The sequence below is a fragment of the Rhinatrema bivittatum genome, chromosome 4 (genome assembly GCF_901001135.1).
Source record: "Rhinatrema bivittatum chromosome 4, aRhiBiv1.1, whole genome shotgun sequence".
Taxonomy (NCBI): domain Eukaryota; kingdom Metazoa; phylum Chordata; class Amphibia; order Gymnophiona; family Rhinatrematidae; genus Rhinatrema; species Rhinatrema bivittatum.
Genome location: NC_042618.1, coordinates 223,344,498 through 223,363,352, shown reverse-complemented (window position 1 = coordinate 223,363,352; position 18,855 = coordinate 223,344,498). Strand labels below are relative to the sequence as shown.

At 48.3% G+C, this 18,855-nt stretch overlaps 1 protein-coding gene across 1 annotated transcript in view; it reads right to left on the bottom strand.

The window, feature by feature from the left end:
- LOC115090539 (prostaglandin F synthase 1-like) overlaps positions 1 to 3,927 on the bottom strand; it is a 123,936-nt gene extending 120,009 nt beyond the window's left edge. The window contains exon 1 of the mRNA XM_029599762.1: positions 3,755 to 3,927. Coding sequence (XP_029455622.1) covers positions 3,755 to 3,841 — 87 coding nt within the window. The 5' untranslated portion in view covers positions 3,842 to 3,927. The remainder of the gene's footprint in view (positions 1 to 3,754) is intronic.
- Positions 3,928 to 18,855: the final 14,928 nt, after the last annotated feature.

Genomic DNA, 18,855 nt, shown 5'->3' with positions numbered 1-18,855 from the left:
GATAGCCCTCACCCCAAAGATTATAAAGTACATTGGGGGTTCAGGGTGACCCCACCCCCTCAGGTTAAAAAAATGCATTGGCCTAAGTCCAATCCCTGGACCTTGCTCCATCCTGTGACGGGGCAAGGACAGGTCGGCACCATTTTGAAAAATGGTATTGACTGAACCAGGTGCAAGGGGATGCTCCAGGCCCCATCGCAGGATCTTGTATCCATTTTAAAGATTCGGAGGGTTTGGGAGGGGGCCCAGAGCTGGAGGGGGTGCCTGAGGGTGTGGGGTGTGGGCCCACTGAACCCCAATTAATTTTCTTAATATGTTTGGTGGGAGGGGAGTGCCCAGGGGGCATTATACACAAACAAGTTTGGTGTTGGTTGAGAGGGTGCCCCTGAAGCCTAATGCATTTTATTTTACCTTTCGGGGAGTGGGGAGATCCCCTTGAACCCCAATGCATTTTTTTTACTTTTGGGGGGAGGAGGGGGCAGTTGCTGCATGACCACGTTAATTTTTTTTTTTTTTACTTTGAGACATCAGGGTCATCTTGATAGTGGCCCGGGTTGAGCCCGAGGTCAGCTCTGACCCCCACTCAACTTTTGTGGGCAGCAGAAATTTTTTAAGGTTTTGCATGGCCCTTTAAATGTAGGGTAGGAGTCTTGGGACCCGCATTAGGGTCCCAGTGCACTAACATTACTGAATTTTGAAAAGATATTGTTATTTTATCACAGCTGACCACTTTCTCAGTCAGCCACAATAAAATATTAACAATAAATTGCCCATTAATGACCTTCTTTGCATGCATTTGCATTATTCATGTATGCACATGCATACAAATCAGGTCATTATAACAGGGGAGGGAATCTGGGCAGGACCATGGAAATTAGAGCATATATCACTTGATATTGCTGCAATAGTACTCTATTGCATGGTATATACTGTTTAACGTGCATTAGAGCACTATCATCATCATGGCTTGATGCATTACATGGCTTGAGGCAATACTCCTCTAAGAGATCCAAAAATTTGCCTTTGTCCTGTATACTCTCTGTAAAGGGTACCTCCTCCTCCTCCTCTTTTCTCTCTCCCTCCTCAGCCATTGTGCCATAAGTATCCATAACGCTATAGAGTCATTTTGAAAAGGCAATCTCTACCACTGATTCCCTCCACCAATAAGGTCCCAGTATGTCCCTGTAACATGCACTCCCAGCCCCTAGGTGTATCCCTGTATGACTCAGTCCTCCCAATCTGTTTCAGTTACCCCCAGTATGGACCAGTATGTCTCAGTTACCACCCCATATGACCCTGTCAATCCCAGGTAAACTCATTCCCACCCCCTCATATGACCCCCGTCTCTGCTGGTGACCCTTCTGTATGACCCAGTTTATCCAAATTTGCCCCCAGTATGTCCTACTCTGCCCCTGGTACACCACCTCCCAGTGCCTCCTGCTCCTGTGACCACTCACCCGGAGAAGTCAACCCGCCAAAGGCCAAGTTCACAATCAAAATTAAAGTTGTTCCTTGTGTACATTAAAGAACAGTAGTAAATGAACACATTTTAATCAGATGACAATCGTGTGTATGTTGCTTTTAAAATACCTCATTATGTGCATACATGCTAACTATGCCTCAAATTGCCAGCAGTGCACCCTCTTTTTGCACATATACTATTACGCATGAAGGTACATATACACACATGTGTAGTCCCTTTATAAAATAGATTTTACACACACACGGCTACATGCACGCACATGTATATAGCCTTTTTTACGCAAATAGGGTCAAATTTTAAAAGGTGCGCGCCGGCGTAGATTTGTTTGCGCAACCCGCTACCGCGCGCATGTTATAAAATCCAGGGTTGGCGCATGAAAGGGGGTGCACAATTGTGCAACTTGCATGCGCCAAGCGGCGCAGCCTTCCTCCATTCCCTCCGAGTCCACTCCGTTCCCTCCAAGGCCGCTCGGAAAATCGAAGCGGCCTCGGAGGGAACTTTCCTTCCGCCTCCCCCCACTTCCCCTCCCTTCCCCTCCTAACCCGCCCCCCAGCCCTACCTAGAACTCCCCCTTACCTTTGTCGGGTAAGTTGCGCCTGCCTCTGGCAGGCATAGCTTACACACGCCGGCCAACAGCCGGCCTGCGATCCTGGGCACAGCAGTAAATGGCCACTGTGCCTGGAGGCTCCGGCCACACCCCCGCCTCGCCCCCAGACCGCCCATGCCCCGCCCCTTTTTGCAAGCCCAGGAACATATGCGCGTCCCGGGGCTTGAGCACGCCACCGAGCCTATGCAAAATAGGCTCGACGTGGGCAGGGGCAGATTTTCAAAGGCTACGCGCGTAACCCGAGAAAATCTGCTCCATAATTTTTGAAAATTTACCTTTGAGCTTGGGTGAATTTTAGAATTTTATATGCATAAATGGCTTTAAAAATGATATCCAAAGATGGTAACTTTAAAATGAGTGCATGTGCGCCCTCATACACAGGAATTTTAAATTGTCTGCACAAGTGTGCACGTATGATTTAAAATACACCTAGGGTTAGTATGTGCACTCTTAATTTTAAGTGGTTACATGAGCAAACATTATTCGTATATCTTCTATATGAATTTGTCAGCTTTAATGCACACAGCTAAACAGATTTTAAAACATGCATGCATGAAGAAAATAGCCAATTTGATCAATTAGTCTACCAGTTTGCCCAGTCTATCTCTAAGTCATCCAGACCCATCTGGTTCTTCAGCTTGCACTCTCCCCAATTTACCCAGACCCCTCACCCAGAAATTTTAAGACTGAAACAAGATTTCTTCAGACTTACACCTCATCAAAAGCAGAAGTAAATAAGTGCGAATAACAGCCCGATGCATACTGCAGGTGTGGGATTTAAACTTCGTATTTACACGCATAAATGTTGGCCCCTCCCCGGAACACCATGACACAACCTAACATTGAATCTTTTTTCCATGTGTTGGGTTGCTCGTACATGCACATAATTGGGCAGTTTTAAAATATACGTTGGTCGTATGCAGCCCAGACTTGCATGTATGGGCCTTTTATCATGAGCAACCCTTTTAAAATTCACCTCAAAATGATTAAAATAAAAAGAGAAAAATATTTACAAAATAGCAATAACAACAATAAAATATAATTACAGAGTACAGAAAAGGGACAATGACAAGGATAATTCTCAGGATTTAGTACTGACTGAAAATAATTATTTGTAATCCTAAAAAAATTATGTACATAAATAATCTTCATAATAAGACTATATTGGTTTAAGGAAATTCATATTTATAGCCTAAAGTTAGATTCTATTCTATTCTTAAGTTTATATACACCCTTATTGCCTCACAAATGGGACCCAAGGCAGTTTACATCTTATAAAATACATCAATACAGTATAGTACAAGAGATTCAAAATAATACAAACAAATCCCAAATCCATCCTTACTATGACAAGACAATACAGTTTGTAAAGGAAATTAAAAATAAAAGTCTCATTTCACAGGGCAGAAGCAAGATACATGAATTTTAAATGAGCTTTTGTTGAAATTAAACATGGCATTCCTTTCCTAAATCAACAGAGAATTTGATTTTCTATTGTTAAAAATCCCTATGCCTATTATCCATTTATAAAGTCCATCTAATCATCATTTAAAGATTTGCATCTAAACATATATTTACTTATCTTAGACTGGCAGAAGCTGTTTGTTTTTTTTTACCATTGCTTTATAACAATTAAAAAATTCATATAAAATAGATGTACTTACAACTTCTGGAGAAAAAGTCCCTAAAGCAATTATTGGGATTTTATGCCCATCGCTCATGGTAATGCGGGAATCTTTACAGAGAGACATTCTTTATCTGTGTGTGTGTTCAAGCACTTTCTCCTTTCTGCCCCACTGCTGTTCGGTTGCCCAGTGCAGATGAAAGAAGGTAGAGGTGCAGAATATATAGATCGGTAAGTTCCCTCAGGCACAATAAACCAGTTGGCAGTGCTCCAGCTCTGGAATTTCAGTCAACAGTTACATATAGAGTTACAAATAGCCTCAGAACACACTCAGCTCTCTTTTTACATCTCCGTTTTGCTGGGGGGGAGGGCTTTATGAATTAAAATCTGATAAAAGGTTGGGTACAAAAAAAAAATAGTTGACATGCAGATATTTGTAAGAGCTTTGAGTATTTTTACTGCAGCAAATGTAAGTATTGCCAAAAAAACAAACAAACCCTACATAATTAGTAAAATGAAGACAAGCTAGTCTTTTCCAGTTTAAAAGGTAGAACTTCAGCATCCATCATTTTGTATGCTTTTTTCTGCAGATTTTTGTTTTACAACTTTTGCATAGGATTTTGGGAATAAGTAAAGCTGTGCCCCTGTAACAGATGTTCGCTGATAAATCAAATATATCGACAACATACCCATGTGACAACTTACAAAAGACTTTATTCATTACAACTTTCCTTTAAAAACATAAATATGCTTAAAATATATCACATTACATATCTCACCCATTCACTCTCACATACATACTAACAATACCAATACAGGTAAACATGAAATATTACACATCAATTAAAATACAAACAATTTCTTTCTGATATTTCTCGATATTGCACTTAAACTATTAAAAATATCACTCGATATGTAATCTGTATCCTTGAATTATTTAATTCATTGCTTGCATTATATTCTATCCAAAGAGTATCCAATATTGAGAAATTGTTACATAAATAAACATTCCTTTACTCTATTGTGTGTTCCCAAATATTTTTAATTCAACATACACTTTATTATATGCTCCCAATGTTCCTAATTCAATATATTCCCACTCCCGATGTTACTAGTTAAGCAAACTCCCGACAAGAAGCTCTTGTTTCACCCGAAGGTTTCATCAGGGGTTCCAATTGATAAATTATCTGTTTCTTTTCTCATATATAGTGAATCTCTACCTCCACTTCTTGATGAGCACATCAATCTTCAATATATTCACTATACAAAAATGTTAACATTAATTAATCAGTTGTTCAAAAATCCAGTATAGACTAGTTTCTAATACCATTTCAACATTATCCATACGTGTATATGTATATCCGGCCACAACATATTCGCCAAAAAGTATCACTTACCAAATACAATATTTCAAACTCAACTAGAGATTAATAATTTATTCTATTCAAAAATCGCCATACCCTTTTTCTGCCACAGCTTCACACAGTTCTCCGACTAGCGCTAAAATTCATCAGACATTCACCAACAACTTCTTATTATTCTCCAATTTTCACAAAATACCATTCAGGACAAAGGGGGGGGGGGGGGGGCTACAGTTGTTTTGGATAGGTCCTCATATATGGAAGAAGTTTACCGACAATTGAGTGATGATAAGTTTTATCACATTTTGGATAGTGACCCTACAGAGGGAATACTGTTGGAGATACATTCTGTGATTCATCATGCAGTTAGGTGTAAAATATTGGCTAATAAGTTAGGTGAATATTTATGGGAACAGTATCCAGTAAATCCAGTTTTTTATATTGTGCCAAAAGTTCACAAGAGTTTAATAGCCCCTCCAGGTAGACCAATTGTTTCCGGTATGGGTTCGATGTTTGTACCTATTTCAAAATATATAGACTATGTAACAATTTCTCAATATTGGATATTCTTTGGATAGAATATAATGCAAGCAATGAATTAAATAATTCAAGGATACAGATTACATATTGAGTGATATTTTTAATAGTTTAAGTGTAATATTGAGAAATATCAGAAAGAAATTGTTTGTATTTTAATTGATGTGTAATATTTCATGTTTACATGTATTGATATTGTTAGTATGTATGTGAGAGTGAATGGTTGAGATATGTAATGTGATATATTGTATGTATATTTATGTTTTTAAAGGAAAGTTGTAATGAATAAAGTCTTTTGTAAGGTGTCACACAGGTTTGTTGTTTGATATATTTGATGTAATGGTAATACCTGTTTAAATTACCTTCACATGTATGTGGATATTTGACCACTCTGATAAATCAGCCACGTGAGTGGATGACATCATTTCGATGGCACTCAGATGCAAAAATCTGTCTCTGAGGTCTGAAAAACTGAAAAGCTTTTGGGGTGCTATCCGCTCAGCTGCACCAGTCTCCACTCTCCTCAGTCTTCAACTCTAAGAGGAAGCAAGTGGAATCATGTGGCTGATTTATCCTGCTGCCTAGGGAGAACACCTGTTACAAGTGAGCAACTTTGCTTTCTCCGTGGACAAGCAGGATAAAGTCAGCCACACAACTAGGCTGAGGATTGCATTTGATTAGTCTAAAATCTGTGAATCTTAGCATTGCAACCTGGAATATTGCCTGAGGTTGGAGGGAAGAGTTAAAGGAATCAAGTAAGCAAGCTTTTTAGGACTTCCTGACCAAAACAGCTATCTTGACAGTAAGAATTTTCTAGGACATAATGAGATGTAAAAGAATGTTAGGAAGACCAAGTGGCAGCCTTGCCATTTCTATGGAAGCAGAGTGAAGATGTGCTAAGGGAGCTGCAATAGCCCAAACCTGATGGGCTTATATTTTATTTTGAAGATGTTGTCCTGTGTGATCCAAGTCATTAGCGTTCGTTGCTTAACCAAGGGGGTCATTCACTAAAGCTTTATTGCGTGCGTTAGGGCCCTAACAGTAAGGTAGAGTAGCATAGGAGATGCCAGTCATTCTGTTCAAGCACATTTGCCAATTGTCAGAATCAGTACAAGAGAATAAACTGGGATAAGTATTATTGTCTGGAACTTGATCTAGGTGGAATAGTGATTGTCTTGTGACTCATGCTTTCTGAAGGAGCCTGTGTTGCGTTCGTGCCTATTCTCGCCCTTGCTCCACCCTCTCTACCTTTGTGGCGACTCTCTTCGGGTCTAACGGACAGATGCTGCCTCGACTTCTCTCTGTCTCTGAGTCCCGGAGTCCCCGGGCTGGCTTGCCACTACGGATCCACCATGTTCCTGATGACATAACGGCACGTGCGTGTCCTCCAGACTTGTACCGGCAAGGGCGCGAACCTCGGGGGCGTCCCCCCGTAGTGACATCATCTGCTTCCAACATAAAAGGTCTTTCCTTGCAACTATGAATCGAGTTAGCAAGGTGGATTCTTTCTCCGCTGCTCTGCCTCTACAAACTTAACTAGGGGTACCCGCTCCTCGGGGGCCCTGCTCTCTCTCTTCTTGATTTCAGATAAGGACGGAATCCGGTACTATCTGTGTTTGTCTCAATACTCCAGCCTAGCTGGTGGTTCCTCTCAGGATCTCCTCTTGGGGGCGCTGTCATCTGCCATCGGCCCAGGGATTCACCATTTCTACTAAGTGTTCATTCCTTACACTAATAGAGCGGTATTATATCATCTACCACTCTGTGGGAGCCAACCCACATTTGTTCACTAATTCTGCCTACGGAGTATCATCACTGTTACTCCTTCTTCAAGGGAACAGATCCATAACAGATTGCTACTTCAGTACAGAGATTATATTAAATGCTAACTCCCTAGCGGATCTGTCTCATATTGCTCAACTCCAAAGCAGAATTATAACAGAGTGCTAACTCTTTCATTCTACAGGAACCAGCGCATACCAGGTTGCCAACGCTGCCCTCCTGGCGGGGTTAGCCATATCAGACTGCCAACTCCTCCCCTCAGAGGAACTGGTCGATACAGACTGCTAACTCCACCCTCTTGGCAGGTTGAGCCACAACAGTTGCTAACTCCTCCTCCCAGAGGAGCTGGAACCTAATAGATTGCTAACTCCGCCCTCCTGGCAGGGTGAGCAATAACAGCCTGTTATCACATGCTTGACATCTAATTGATTTCTCAAATAAGTATGGTGTGGTTTTCCTGGAATATAGTGAGGGTTGCTCCATTTAGAAATCATTTCCAATATTCTATAGATGAAGTCTCTCTGTTCTATATGCTGATCTTCTGGTTTTGTATAAATTAAATCCATCTGACTGAAACTCTAACTATATGCCAAATATGGAAATGGTGACTGTCCTCTATATTTTCTGTTCTGCCTGCATTTGGTCTTGCTAATTGAGGGCTTTTGTGAATAAACCACCCTAATATCATCAACAAACAAATAGGATGTGAGACGAAAACCAGACTGAGACTAGAAGGGTAGACAAAATTGAAGGACTAAAACAGATGGCATGAGAAGAGAAACTTGTATTCCTACACCATCTTATTCTGATCTGGTGACACAACACCCCAGCATAATCAATAAAGAGGATAACTAAAGTGGGCCTTAAAAGAGGGCATCAACAAGTTTGGAATGAAGCCTCCAAGGCTATATGAGAGGGGTAAAGTGCCACCATGTGTGGAATGAATAGCTGAAGGTACCATGTAGGTGAAAGAAAGCATTAGAAGAGGCAATCCCTCAAGGCAATTATAGAGGATGAAAGCAACTGGCAGAGTGGCATGAGGAAACCAAAGCATCATAAGAGGCGCAAAGCTGCCACCCAGAGTGGCAAGAATACCCCAAGGCTCCAAATGAAGGGCAAAGGGCAACAAGTAGATTGGTAAAGTGACAAGCATGCAAGGAGAAAGCAGAGGAAATCCTCGGAGGGCACCTGATATCATATCCTAAGGATGCAGCTGTTTGGACGTGGATTGGGTCTTCACTGGAGGATAAGATGCTACTCACTAGCGGCATGAAATGCTATTTAGCCCGTAACTGTAATATTCTATGATTCAGGAATGTAGGGCATGATTCTTCTTCTGAAACAGTATTTGCAAATACTGGCTCCATTACCTCAGAATTATAAGGGGCAATGTTCTGGTGTTTCTGAGTGCTGAACCTCTGCAGTTGAAGCCTTACCTTTTGCTGTGGTACAATCCTTAAAAGGCTGAATATCCGATGAGACCAAAAATGGCAAGATCCATAAGGGTATGGATTCAGAAGAAAATGTTCATTAAAGATAAGTGGGTGGGTAAGGCTTGTGTATAGTAACAGATAGCCATGGCAAGAGCAAGAGTTGGCAAGCAGCACAGGGGGAAGGTGATTTTGAAGGAACCTCATATAAACGAGTCAAAGGCTTTATAACATGTGGCTGATCCTACTAGTGGCATATGCTTCCATAAAATAGTAGAAGTCAAATGGCAACTGGAGTGGCATGAAGGGACCCCAGAGTGGTACAGCAAGCATGCAGGGCAATAGATGAATTCAGCAGGTACCATAGGGAAAAGGGAAATGGAATGGGAAAGAATCTCATAGGTAGAATGGAGAATTGGAATTTGAAAGGAATGTTGAAGACATTTGGAGCAGAGGAAGAAGCACCTCAATGTATCAAGACTGGCTTGGAGTGGCAGGAAGAGACATGGTGCTGGCAACTGTTAAAAACTGAAATGGTAGGAGTAGAGCAAAACAGTGATAAGATTAGCTATACAACCCTAAGATATACCTCGAGGACTGAGGTGGAGGATGAATGGAATCAGAAGCATGAGTACTGGTGCAGCAATGTTGTTGTTTGCTGTTGTGCCAAGGGAGACGTCTGCCACTGCGCTCTTCTAAGGGAGACAGGGTCTACTACTCCTGGTGCTACTGTCAACCAGAGTGTACCAGACCGCATAATGCTGCTGGGAGGGCAGGCCCACATCAAACTCCAGGCATCTGCAATGATGTCAAATCCACCCAATCAGTATGGAAACACTGAACAAGGAGTCTAACACATTCACAAGTTGGATGGCCTCCCGGAATCCTGTGGCACCTTGAAGGCAAAAGCTGGCATGCACCTGGTAATGTTGGATCCCACCATATCATGCAGCTGGGGCAGAACCAGGATCTCTCACCTGCCCCATGAGGCAGGTGGAGCATGAGTATGTTTACTCAGAGCCAAAACATGGTGTGGTGTGGAGGAGCAGCCTAGTGGTTAGAGCAGCAGACTGTGTACCAGTGCAGCCAGGGTTTAAATCCCACTACTGCCCCTTGTGACTTTGGGCAAATCACTTTACCCTCCATTACCTCAGGTACAAACTGGGGGCATGGAAATACCTATACTACATGAATGTAATCTGCTTTGAAGTGAACTATTCCTGGTCAAGGTGAAGCCAGAGGAAACCCCTGTGGCTGTCTGTAGTGGTCCAGATGTGCAAATTGATTGTCTTGTGTGGGTTTTGGGGCAAAAGAATAACTGAACCATATGGTAGCAGCCTCCCTCTAAAATGGGTAAGATGGCCTTCTTGCTAGCATGGAGGCAGGCATGGCATGTGAATTTCTAGGTGGGCTGCCATTGGAAAGTACCACTGGCACAGGAAGATGAACGAAATGCAGGAATAAGGTGCCCAACGTTGATGTTCCTCAGATAGTAGAGATGATGTTGGATAGTACAGACTGCAGGACGGTGGCCATTGAAGTCAGAATCTGCAAAGGAGTATCAACTAGCCTGAGGAGAGTTGCAGAAAGCATGCAGACTAAGAGTTGTCAAGTACCGTAGGGAAAGGGGATCTGGAAGGAACCTCATAGACATTTGGAGCAGTGGATCTACCAGTAGCATATGCTTCTGTTAAATAATAATGGTCAAACAGTACCTGGAGCAGGAGGAGGGAGTGATGCAGCAAAAATGCAGATGGCCCGAGCAGGACCAAAAGTCAAGCATTTATAGGTACACATGACCAGAACAGTAGAACTGCAAATGGTCCATGAAATCAACAATGGCTCATGGAGTGGTGCTGCAACCATGGAGAGAAACAGTTTGACAGGGCAAGAGCAAGAATCTCCACAAAAACAGTAGGGTAAGGGGACTTGGAAAAAACATTATAGACAACTGGAGAGGGGGATGACTCTTCCTGTCAGAAATATGGCTGCCCCTGACAGATTCACCAGTCCAGTAGCATAGGCTTGTGTCAAAGAGTAAGCCATGCACTTTATAGGGACATACATACAGCCAGTACAGTGGAGCTGTATCATGGGCAATTCATTGAAAAGGGTGGATGGACTATTTGCTCTGTATCTGCCATCATACTATGTCACTATGTTATGTTACATTCAGACAGGCCAATACAGTAAAGGTCGCAGGAGAGCGGGCGAGCGCCCGCTCTCCTGTGCGCGCGATTCAGGGGGGACAAACATGCAATTTAGGGCCCACGGTAAAAAGAGGTGCTAGGGACACTAGCGCGTCCCTAGCGCCTTTCTTTTTATGGAAGCAGCGGCTGTCAGCGAGTTGACAACCGATGCTCAATTTTACCGGCGTCGGTTCTCAAACCCGCTGACAGCCATGGGATCGGAACTCAGATGCCGGCAAAATTGAGCGTCCGGTTTTCAACCCGCGAGCCAATTTTAAATTTTTTTTCTTTTTCTTTTTTTTAATTATTTTAAACTTTTGGGACCTCAGACTTAATATTGCCATGATATTAAGTCGGAGTGTGTACAGAAAAGCAGTTTTTACTGCTTTTCTGTACACTTCCCCAGTGCCGGCAGAAATTAATGCCTACCTTTGGGTAGGTGCTAATTTCTGAAAGTAAAATGTGCAGCTTGGCTGCACATTTTACTTAGTGAATCACGCAGGAATAACTAATAAGGCCATCAACATGCATTTGCATGTTGCGGGCGCTATTAGCCGGGGGGGGGGGGGGGGGGGGGGGGGGGGTTGGACGCGCGTTTTCGACGCGCTATTACCCCTTACTGAATAAGGGGTAGAGCTAGCGCGTCGAAAACGCGCGTCCAACCCCCCACCCCCTGAAACTAATAGCGCCCGCAACATGCAAATGCATGTTGATGGCCTTATTAGTTATTCCTGTATCGGCCTATAAGTGAGGAATGTGGCGAATCTCAAACAGCAGCAAGATCTAAACAGACCTTAACAGCCAGATGATCAACCCAAATAGAGATGGGGTGTTGTTATGCATTATTTTATTTAGCCTGAGCCTGATTATTAATGAACTCAGAGCCACACACAGACAGAATATACAGAGGCATTTAGAGATATGACTCTATAGTGAGATTTGACTGATAAAAGGACACTGATTTCTGTCCCTGCAGTCATGAGACCATTTTGCTAGACTTCAACAGAAACCTGACAATTGTAATTAGGCTAAGGGAGGGGGACAGAGAAACAATGCAAAGGTCACTGATAACTATTGCTCTGAAACCTGATGGACAATAATCTGATGGCCATGCTATTATTGCTTTGAGGATTCACAGATACAAAATGAAACCCTGAAAACTATCAGATAAGAATTTGGAAGCTCCCAACATCAAAACAGCACTAGGGTCCTTATTAATGTTTGCAGGGATAATAGCGAGGTCACCACCCTTACCCTACAGACATAAGGCCTTTATGAAACAATGTAAAGGTCACTGACCTGTCTCTGCAGCCATTTGTTAATATTTACCAGAATAATACCAAGGCCAGGTAAACTCACATAAGGTCTGGAAGCTGTACACAACACCCAGGCACGAAAACAGGGCATCAAAGCAAAACCTGGAAAGAAAAGTGATCATAACTGTGATTGAAAAGCGATCTGCAGAACACTCAAACACACTACCCCAATCTACACGGGTATATATTCGATTTTTATTTTAAATGTTTGCTCTTGATTTTAGAATTTTAAAATCTGTTAAAATAAAGAATGGACATGATATAACATGATACAACACTTCCAATTATGAGTAATTATAAACGAGCTATGTTACCGTAAAATCTTGGCACCTGTTTAATGATAGATTTTATTATGTTTTCCAATATTATTATTTATGCCTTATTGTAAACCGTTATGATGGTACCTAACTTAATGACGGTATAGAAAAGTTTTTAAATAAATAAATAAATTGAGCAGACCAGGCCAGGTCCTGGTTTGCCCATAGCAATGTGGGCTCCTGTCTTTGTTGCATGCAAACTCCTGCAGTTTGGGGTCAGGAGGGTGGTATGGGATCACATGGCTGTGGTATGGGATCACATGGCTGGGAGTCCTTTCTTCCCAACTGAGCTTTCAAACCATTGCAGGCTTTGCTGCTGTTTGATTGACTCCAGTGGGCACGCTGGAATTGAAACTGGCATGTGAGAATGAATAAACAAGGGAGGTCCAGTGGGCCTGTGTTTTTTTTCACTCCCCCCCCCCCCCTTTCCTTTTTGGTTTTTTAGGTTCCCTCCCACCCTCCCTTTGGTGTGTGTGACTGTTGTAATATTTGTTTGCTTGTCACAGCTGTTTTTTTTTGTAAGGGCGTTGGAGGGGCTGACCGATCATTCATCATGTAGAAAGAAGGTGTGGCTGTGTTTAGTCGCTCCTGTGTGGGGCACCTTTCTGGGATGTGGTGGTGGGCACCTTCGCACCGTAGCAGTGGTGGCGCTGCTGGATGCCTGCAGGCTGAATAGCCTGGGGTGGGCATCTTGCCGGGGACCTGCCGGATGCTAACGGAGCAATGGTTTAGGTGTTTATGTTGCTTCGCTTGGGTTTATACCTATATAATTGTGGTTTAATAAATCTATGGCCAATTTTAATTACAACAGTTGTTTGTTGATTTTGTTAATTGTGTGTTTTTATTTAGTGTGAACAAAGAGGTTGCGGGTGGCACAGTATACTGGATGCCCATATTGTCAGAAATCAGATCTTTGCAAGCAATCAGCACAGACCTCGGACCATGGCAGGATAAACAGATCTCTTGTTTTCAACAATGACTATCTAAAGCTCTGTATCTTTATATGTGTATGTTTATATAAGTGTTTTTAAATTTATTTACTTTTAGGACTCTATGTAGTAGTACTTATTATCTGCAATAAACTGTTATTATTTGTAGTAATTCCCTTTGTCTAATTATTCCTATAAGCCAATAATAAATCTATGGAAGCCCGCCCCGAGCCCGTATCGGGGCGGGCAGGATAATGTGGGCCCAGGCCCACCGCGGGTCAGGGCCCGGTCTCGCTGAGGTCGGCGAGTGGGTCGCTGGGGGGGGGGCGGTGAGCAGGTACGCCGGGCAGCGGGCGGGGATTGGCTGCCGGGATGCGTTGCTCGGCGACGCCCCTCCCCCCGGCTGAGTCGGCGAGGCGGCGCGCGCAGGGGGAAGTGAGTTGCAGGCGCGCGTGTGAGAGCAGGTGGGTGCGGGAGCGACGGGGTTCGGCGGTTTTCGCGGTTGGCGGAGGGGCGGTTTTGCGTGGGGCGGCGGTTTTTCCTTGCTGGAGTGTCTGCTGTGTGCGGAGGGAGCTATGGCTGCTGACCGCGCGGTTTTGGCTGCCACGGTGGCCGAGTCTGAGGAGGCAGCTTGGGTCCCCGGGCTTCCGGATCCTGAATCTGAGGACCCCGTGGAAGAGGGGAGCGGGTGAGTCGGGACGAGGAGCTTGGAGGGGGAGGGGCGGAGGTGTCTCCGTCGGGGCCCGTTGGGGGGGGGGGGCCGGGGATCCTGCGCCAGGGCTTGCTGTTCCTGCTGCGCCGCGCGGGGTGTCTAGGGGGCAGGGGGCGAGGGCTCCTCGGGCCCGGGCGCGGGGGCGCAACAAAGGGGCGGGGAATGACGAGCCGGGTCCGCTGTCCGCGGGCCGGGGTGAGGTAAGGGGGCCGGTTGGAGGGAACATCAGGGGTGCGGGGGTGATGGCCTGGTGGGGAGGGGGGGTTTGCGGGGGCCCAGGGGTTCGTTCGGGGGGGGGAGTTGGTGACTCGGTGTGGGGGGGAGGAGCCTTGGTTGGGGCCACGGGGTTTGGGGGTTGGGGATCTACTCTGGGACGGGGGAGACGGACCTCCGTCGGGTGCAGGCCGCGCGCTGCCTGCTTCCTTGCCGGCCGCGAGGCCTGCCGGGGGAGTGGGCCGTGGGAGGGGGGCGCGGGAGCAGAGGTCGGGGAGCAGAGGGGGGGCTGGCGCGGGGGCGCCGGGGGTGGTGAGGGGTGTGCCTAGGGGTCGGGGCAGGGGGCGACCGGGGGTCGAGCAGGCGGGGGGTCCTGGCTGGGGGGCGGGGGGTTTGGGTCCGTGGGGCAGGCCGGAGCACGATGGAGCGGGGTGGGGCACTCAGGAGTGGCCAGCAAGGCAGGGGGGTTGGGGGGGGCTTGGGAGAGGCTCGAGGAGGTAGAGATGACGGAGAGGGATAGGGGGGTCTATGGTGGGGGGCGGCGAAGGGAGTTGGGGTTTGGGGCCGATTGGGCGTCTTCTCCGTCGCCTGCTGTGGTCTCTTTGCAGGCCGCTGGGGAGGAGGAGGACTGCGTGGACCCGGGTACGTCCCAGCAAGAGGAGTGGAGGAACGTGGCGCCGGAAAGCGGTCGGCCGGGGCGGTTGCCGCTTGGACGGGAGCCGAGGGAGGTGGCGGCAGACTTGCAGCCCACAGGTGAGTATGTTATCTTCCCCAGGCCAGAAGTCGGGGCAGTGGGGGGGACGAGTAGTGTGCTTCCAGGGGCGGAGGGGGTCGGTGTGGAGGGGGGGGGGGATCGGCAGTACGCAGGGGAAGGACGTGGGGGCGGGCGGGGCTAGGACGAGGAGCAGGAGGCGAGGCAAGTCCCGGAAGGGTAAGAAGCGGGCCCGAGTTAGTTCTTCGGACTCGTCCTCGTCTTCCTCCTCGTCGTCCTCATCATCCTCCTCGTCGGCGTCGGCGGTGTCGGCGAAGGGCGTGTCGGGAGGGGAGGCTGCGGCCCGAGGGGCCCCGGCCTTGGTGGCCCTCACTGAGCTGTGGGAGGAGGTGCCGCGCTCCTTGCGCAGAAGGATTCGGCGGCGGCAGTTCATAGATATCTTCCAGCTGATGGAAGGGCGCAGGGGTCGGCGGAAGGGGAAAAAGAATCAGGCGAAAGGGGAGTGGGGTCTCGGAGGGCAGCAGAAGGTGGCGCGTACGATTCACAATTGGATGCGCGCGTTCCTGCGTCTGGCAAGCGTGGTGGCCATAGGGATCCGACTCAGTATGGGCCCTTGTTGGCTTACGTGGACGTAATTCTGGCGGTGAGTAAGACCTACGAAGGCTGGTCGTGGCTTAACTACGACGAGCGTTTCCGGGACAGGATGGAGGAAAACAAATTCATGTCCTGGGGTTCGCAGGATGTGGGGTTGTGGCTGACACAGATGGCAGCTAAGGTGTCGGCGGGGGCTTCTGGGTTAGGGGCCGCTACGAGTGGGGGGGCGGCACGGCCATTTCAGAAGGAGTTGCCCGCGGGGGGCCCAGCCAAGGTGGGAGGGGGGGCGCAGTGATGTCTGCTGGCGTTTTAACCGCTCCACTTGCATCTTCCCTGACTGCAAGTTCCGACACGCCTGTTCGGTGTGTGGGGCAGGGCACCCAGCTGTGCGTTGCAGCAAGCGATTGGGGGAGGGAGCGGGAGCCGTCCCTACCGGCAAGGGTCCCGGCAAGTAGGTGGTTGCAGCTGGCCACCACGCCGGTCAGCCTTGGGGCAATGCTTCCATGGTTCCGGGTATACCCGGTGAAAGGGGCGGCGGAGCTGTTGAGGCGGGGTTTTGCGGTAGGGTTTAGGATTCCATGTGCGGAGGGGGGTGCCAGGGGAGGGGGAGCCAACTGTCCGTCGGTGCGACGAATGGTGGCAGTGGTGCGGGAAAAGTTGCGGGCGGAGATCGTGCTCGACCAGATTGCGGGTCCGTGCGAGGTTTCCCCGTTTCCTAATTTGGTGATCTCGCCGTTGGCAGTGATCCCGAAGCGGGAGGCGGGGAAATTTCGGCTGATACACAATCTCTCGTTCCCGGAGGGCGAGTCGGTGAACGACAGGATCCCCAAGGAGTTGTGTGTGGTGCGGTACGCTTCGTTCGATTCTGCAGTGCGGGTTGTGCGGCGGTGCGGGCGGGGGGCTTTGATGGCCAAGGCTGATATTGAGGCCACGTTCCGGTTGTTGCCGGTTCACCCTGAGTGCTTTCATTTGTTGGGATTTCGCTTCCAGGAGGCGTTTTATTTTGACAGGTGTATGCCCATGGGGTGTTCAATTGCGTGTGCATACTTCGAGGCCTTCAGCACCTTCCTGCACTGGGTGGTGGGGCGGCATTGGGGTTCTCGGGACGTCATTCACTATTTGGACGACTTCCTGTTCGTCGGTCGGGCTTCGTCGGGCGATTGTCATCGGGGGCTAGGGTGCTTCCAAAGAGTAGCGGCGGAGTTTGGCATTCCGATATCGGGGGACAAGACGGAAGGGCCTACTACTAAGTTGGTTTTTCTCGGGATCGAGTTGGATTCTGAGGCCATGATGTCGCGCTTGCCGGCGGATAAGGTGGAGCGGTGGCGTGGGCTGGTGCGAGACGCGTTGTCCCGGGTTAAGCTGTCTTTAGTGGAATTGCAATCGCTGGTAGGCAGCCTTAACTTCGCCTGTCGCGTGATTCCAATGGGAAGGGTATTTTTGAGGCGCTTGTCGCACGCCATGTCCGGCGTGCGCAGGAGGCATCATCGGATTCGCATCACGGCGCGGCTGCGTGCGGACTTGCGCATCTGGGACAGTTTCCTGGTGGCATTTAACGGAGAGGCCTTTTGGGAGACGAGCCCCCTGTCCAATCACGATCTGGATTTGTGGACGGACGCGGCCGGTTCGGTGGGTTTTGGAGCCTATTTTCAGGGTTCGTGGTGCGCGGCGGGGTGGCCGGAGGAGTGGGATTCGTCCGGGGTCACAAAGAACATTACGTTTTTGGAACTGTTCCCCATAGTAGTGGCTTTGCACGTATGGGGCGAGCGGCTGCAGGGTACGCGGGTGGTGTTCTGGTGCGATAACCAGGTGGTCGTGGAGGTCTTTAACAAGCGGGCGGCCCGGTGCTTGCTGGTGTCGGAATTGCTGAGGGAATTGATTCTGCGTTGCATGCTGTTAAATGTGACAATTTGGGCTCGGCACTACCGGGTGTGGACAACAGTGTGGCTGACTCTCTCTCTCGTTTCAAGTGGGAGTTGTTTCGAGAGCTCGCACCGGAGGCGGATCCCTGTGGAGCTGCAGTGCCGTCTTCCCTTTGGAGGTTCGGTTCCCAGAGGCATGGGACATGCTGCGGGCCTCATTAGCCCCTTCTACTTGGTCAGGTTATGTGGGGGGGGGGGGGGGGGCAGGAAGGGGGCGGCGTTCCTGTCCGCACGGGGGTGGTTGGGGGGCCCGGTGTCGGACGTGGCGATGGTGCGTTTTCTGGAATGGGCTAAGGAAAGGGGGTTTTCCCATGCGGCAGTCGGGAGGCAGTTGGCAGGCTTCTCCTTTTTCATGCGGGCGCATGGGTGGGGTTTTCCCTCGGGGCGCTTCGTGGTGCGCCGGGTGTTAGCGGGGTGGTCTCGGATGGCGGGCCGGCGGCCGGACCGACGTCTGCCGATTATGCATGACGTCCTCTTGGGGTTGTGGGATGTGCTGCCGGGGTTGTGTTCGTCCCCCTACAAAACGGTGCTGTTTCAGGTGGCGTTTGTTTTCGCTTTTTTCGGCGCCTTTCGGATTAGTGAATTGGTAGCTAGGTCGGCCGGGAGCGAGGACTGCCCGGGGATTCTGGCGCGACACGTGGTGGTAACCAACAGATCGGTGGCGATCCGTATTCCCCGGTCTAAAACGGACCAGCGGGGTCGGGGGCTGGAGGTGGTCCTTTGGGCGGTGGAGGGGTTGCATACCTGCCCGGTGAACAATGCGGCGAGGTACTGTCAGGAGCGGCCGACGGGGTCAGCGGCGTTTTTAGTGCACAGGGATCTTCGGCCGCTCACAAAGTACCAATTTGAGGCGCTGCTGCGTAGGGCGTTGATTGCGGTGGGACTGGACGCGCGCAATTTCGGGACGCACTCCTTTCGGATTGGGGCGGCGACGGCGGCGGCTAACGCGGGTTTGGCAGAGGGGGTAATCCAGAGGATTGGACGGTGGTGGTCACAGGCGTATCAGGGCTACATCCGTCACGGGCGGGGGGCGTTGGGTGCAGGCCACTAATGCTTGTTTCTTTGGCAGGTGCGGCAACCGAGGGGCAGTCCGTATGGATAATCGGGCATTCCTATACCTTTTGGGC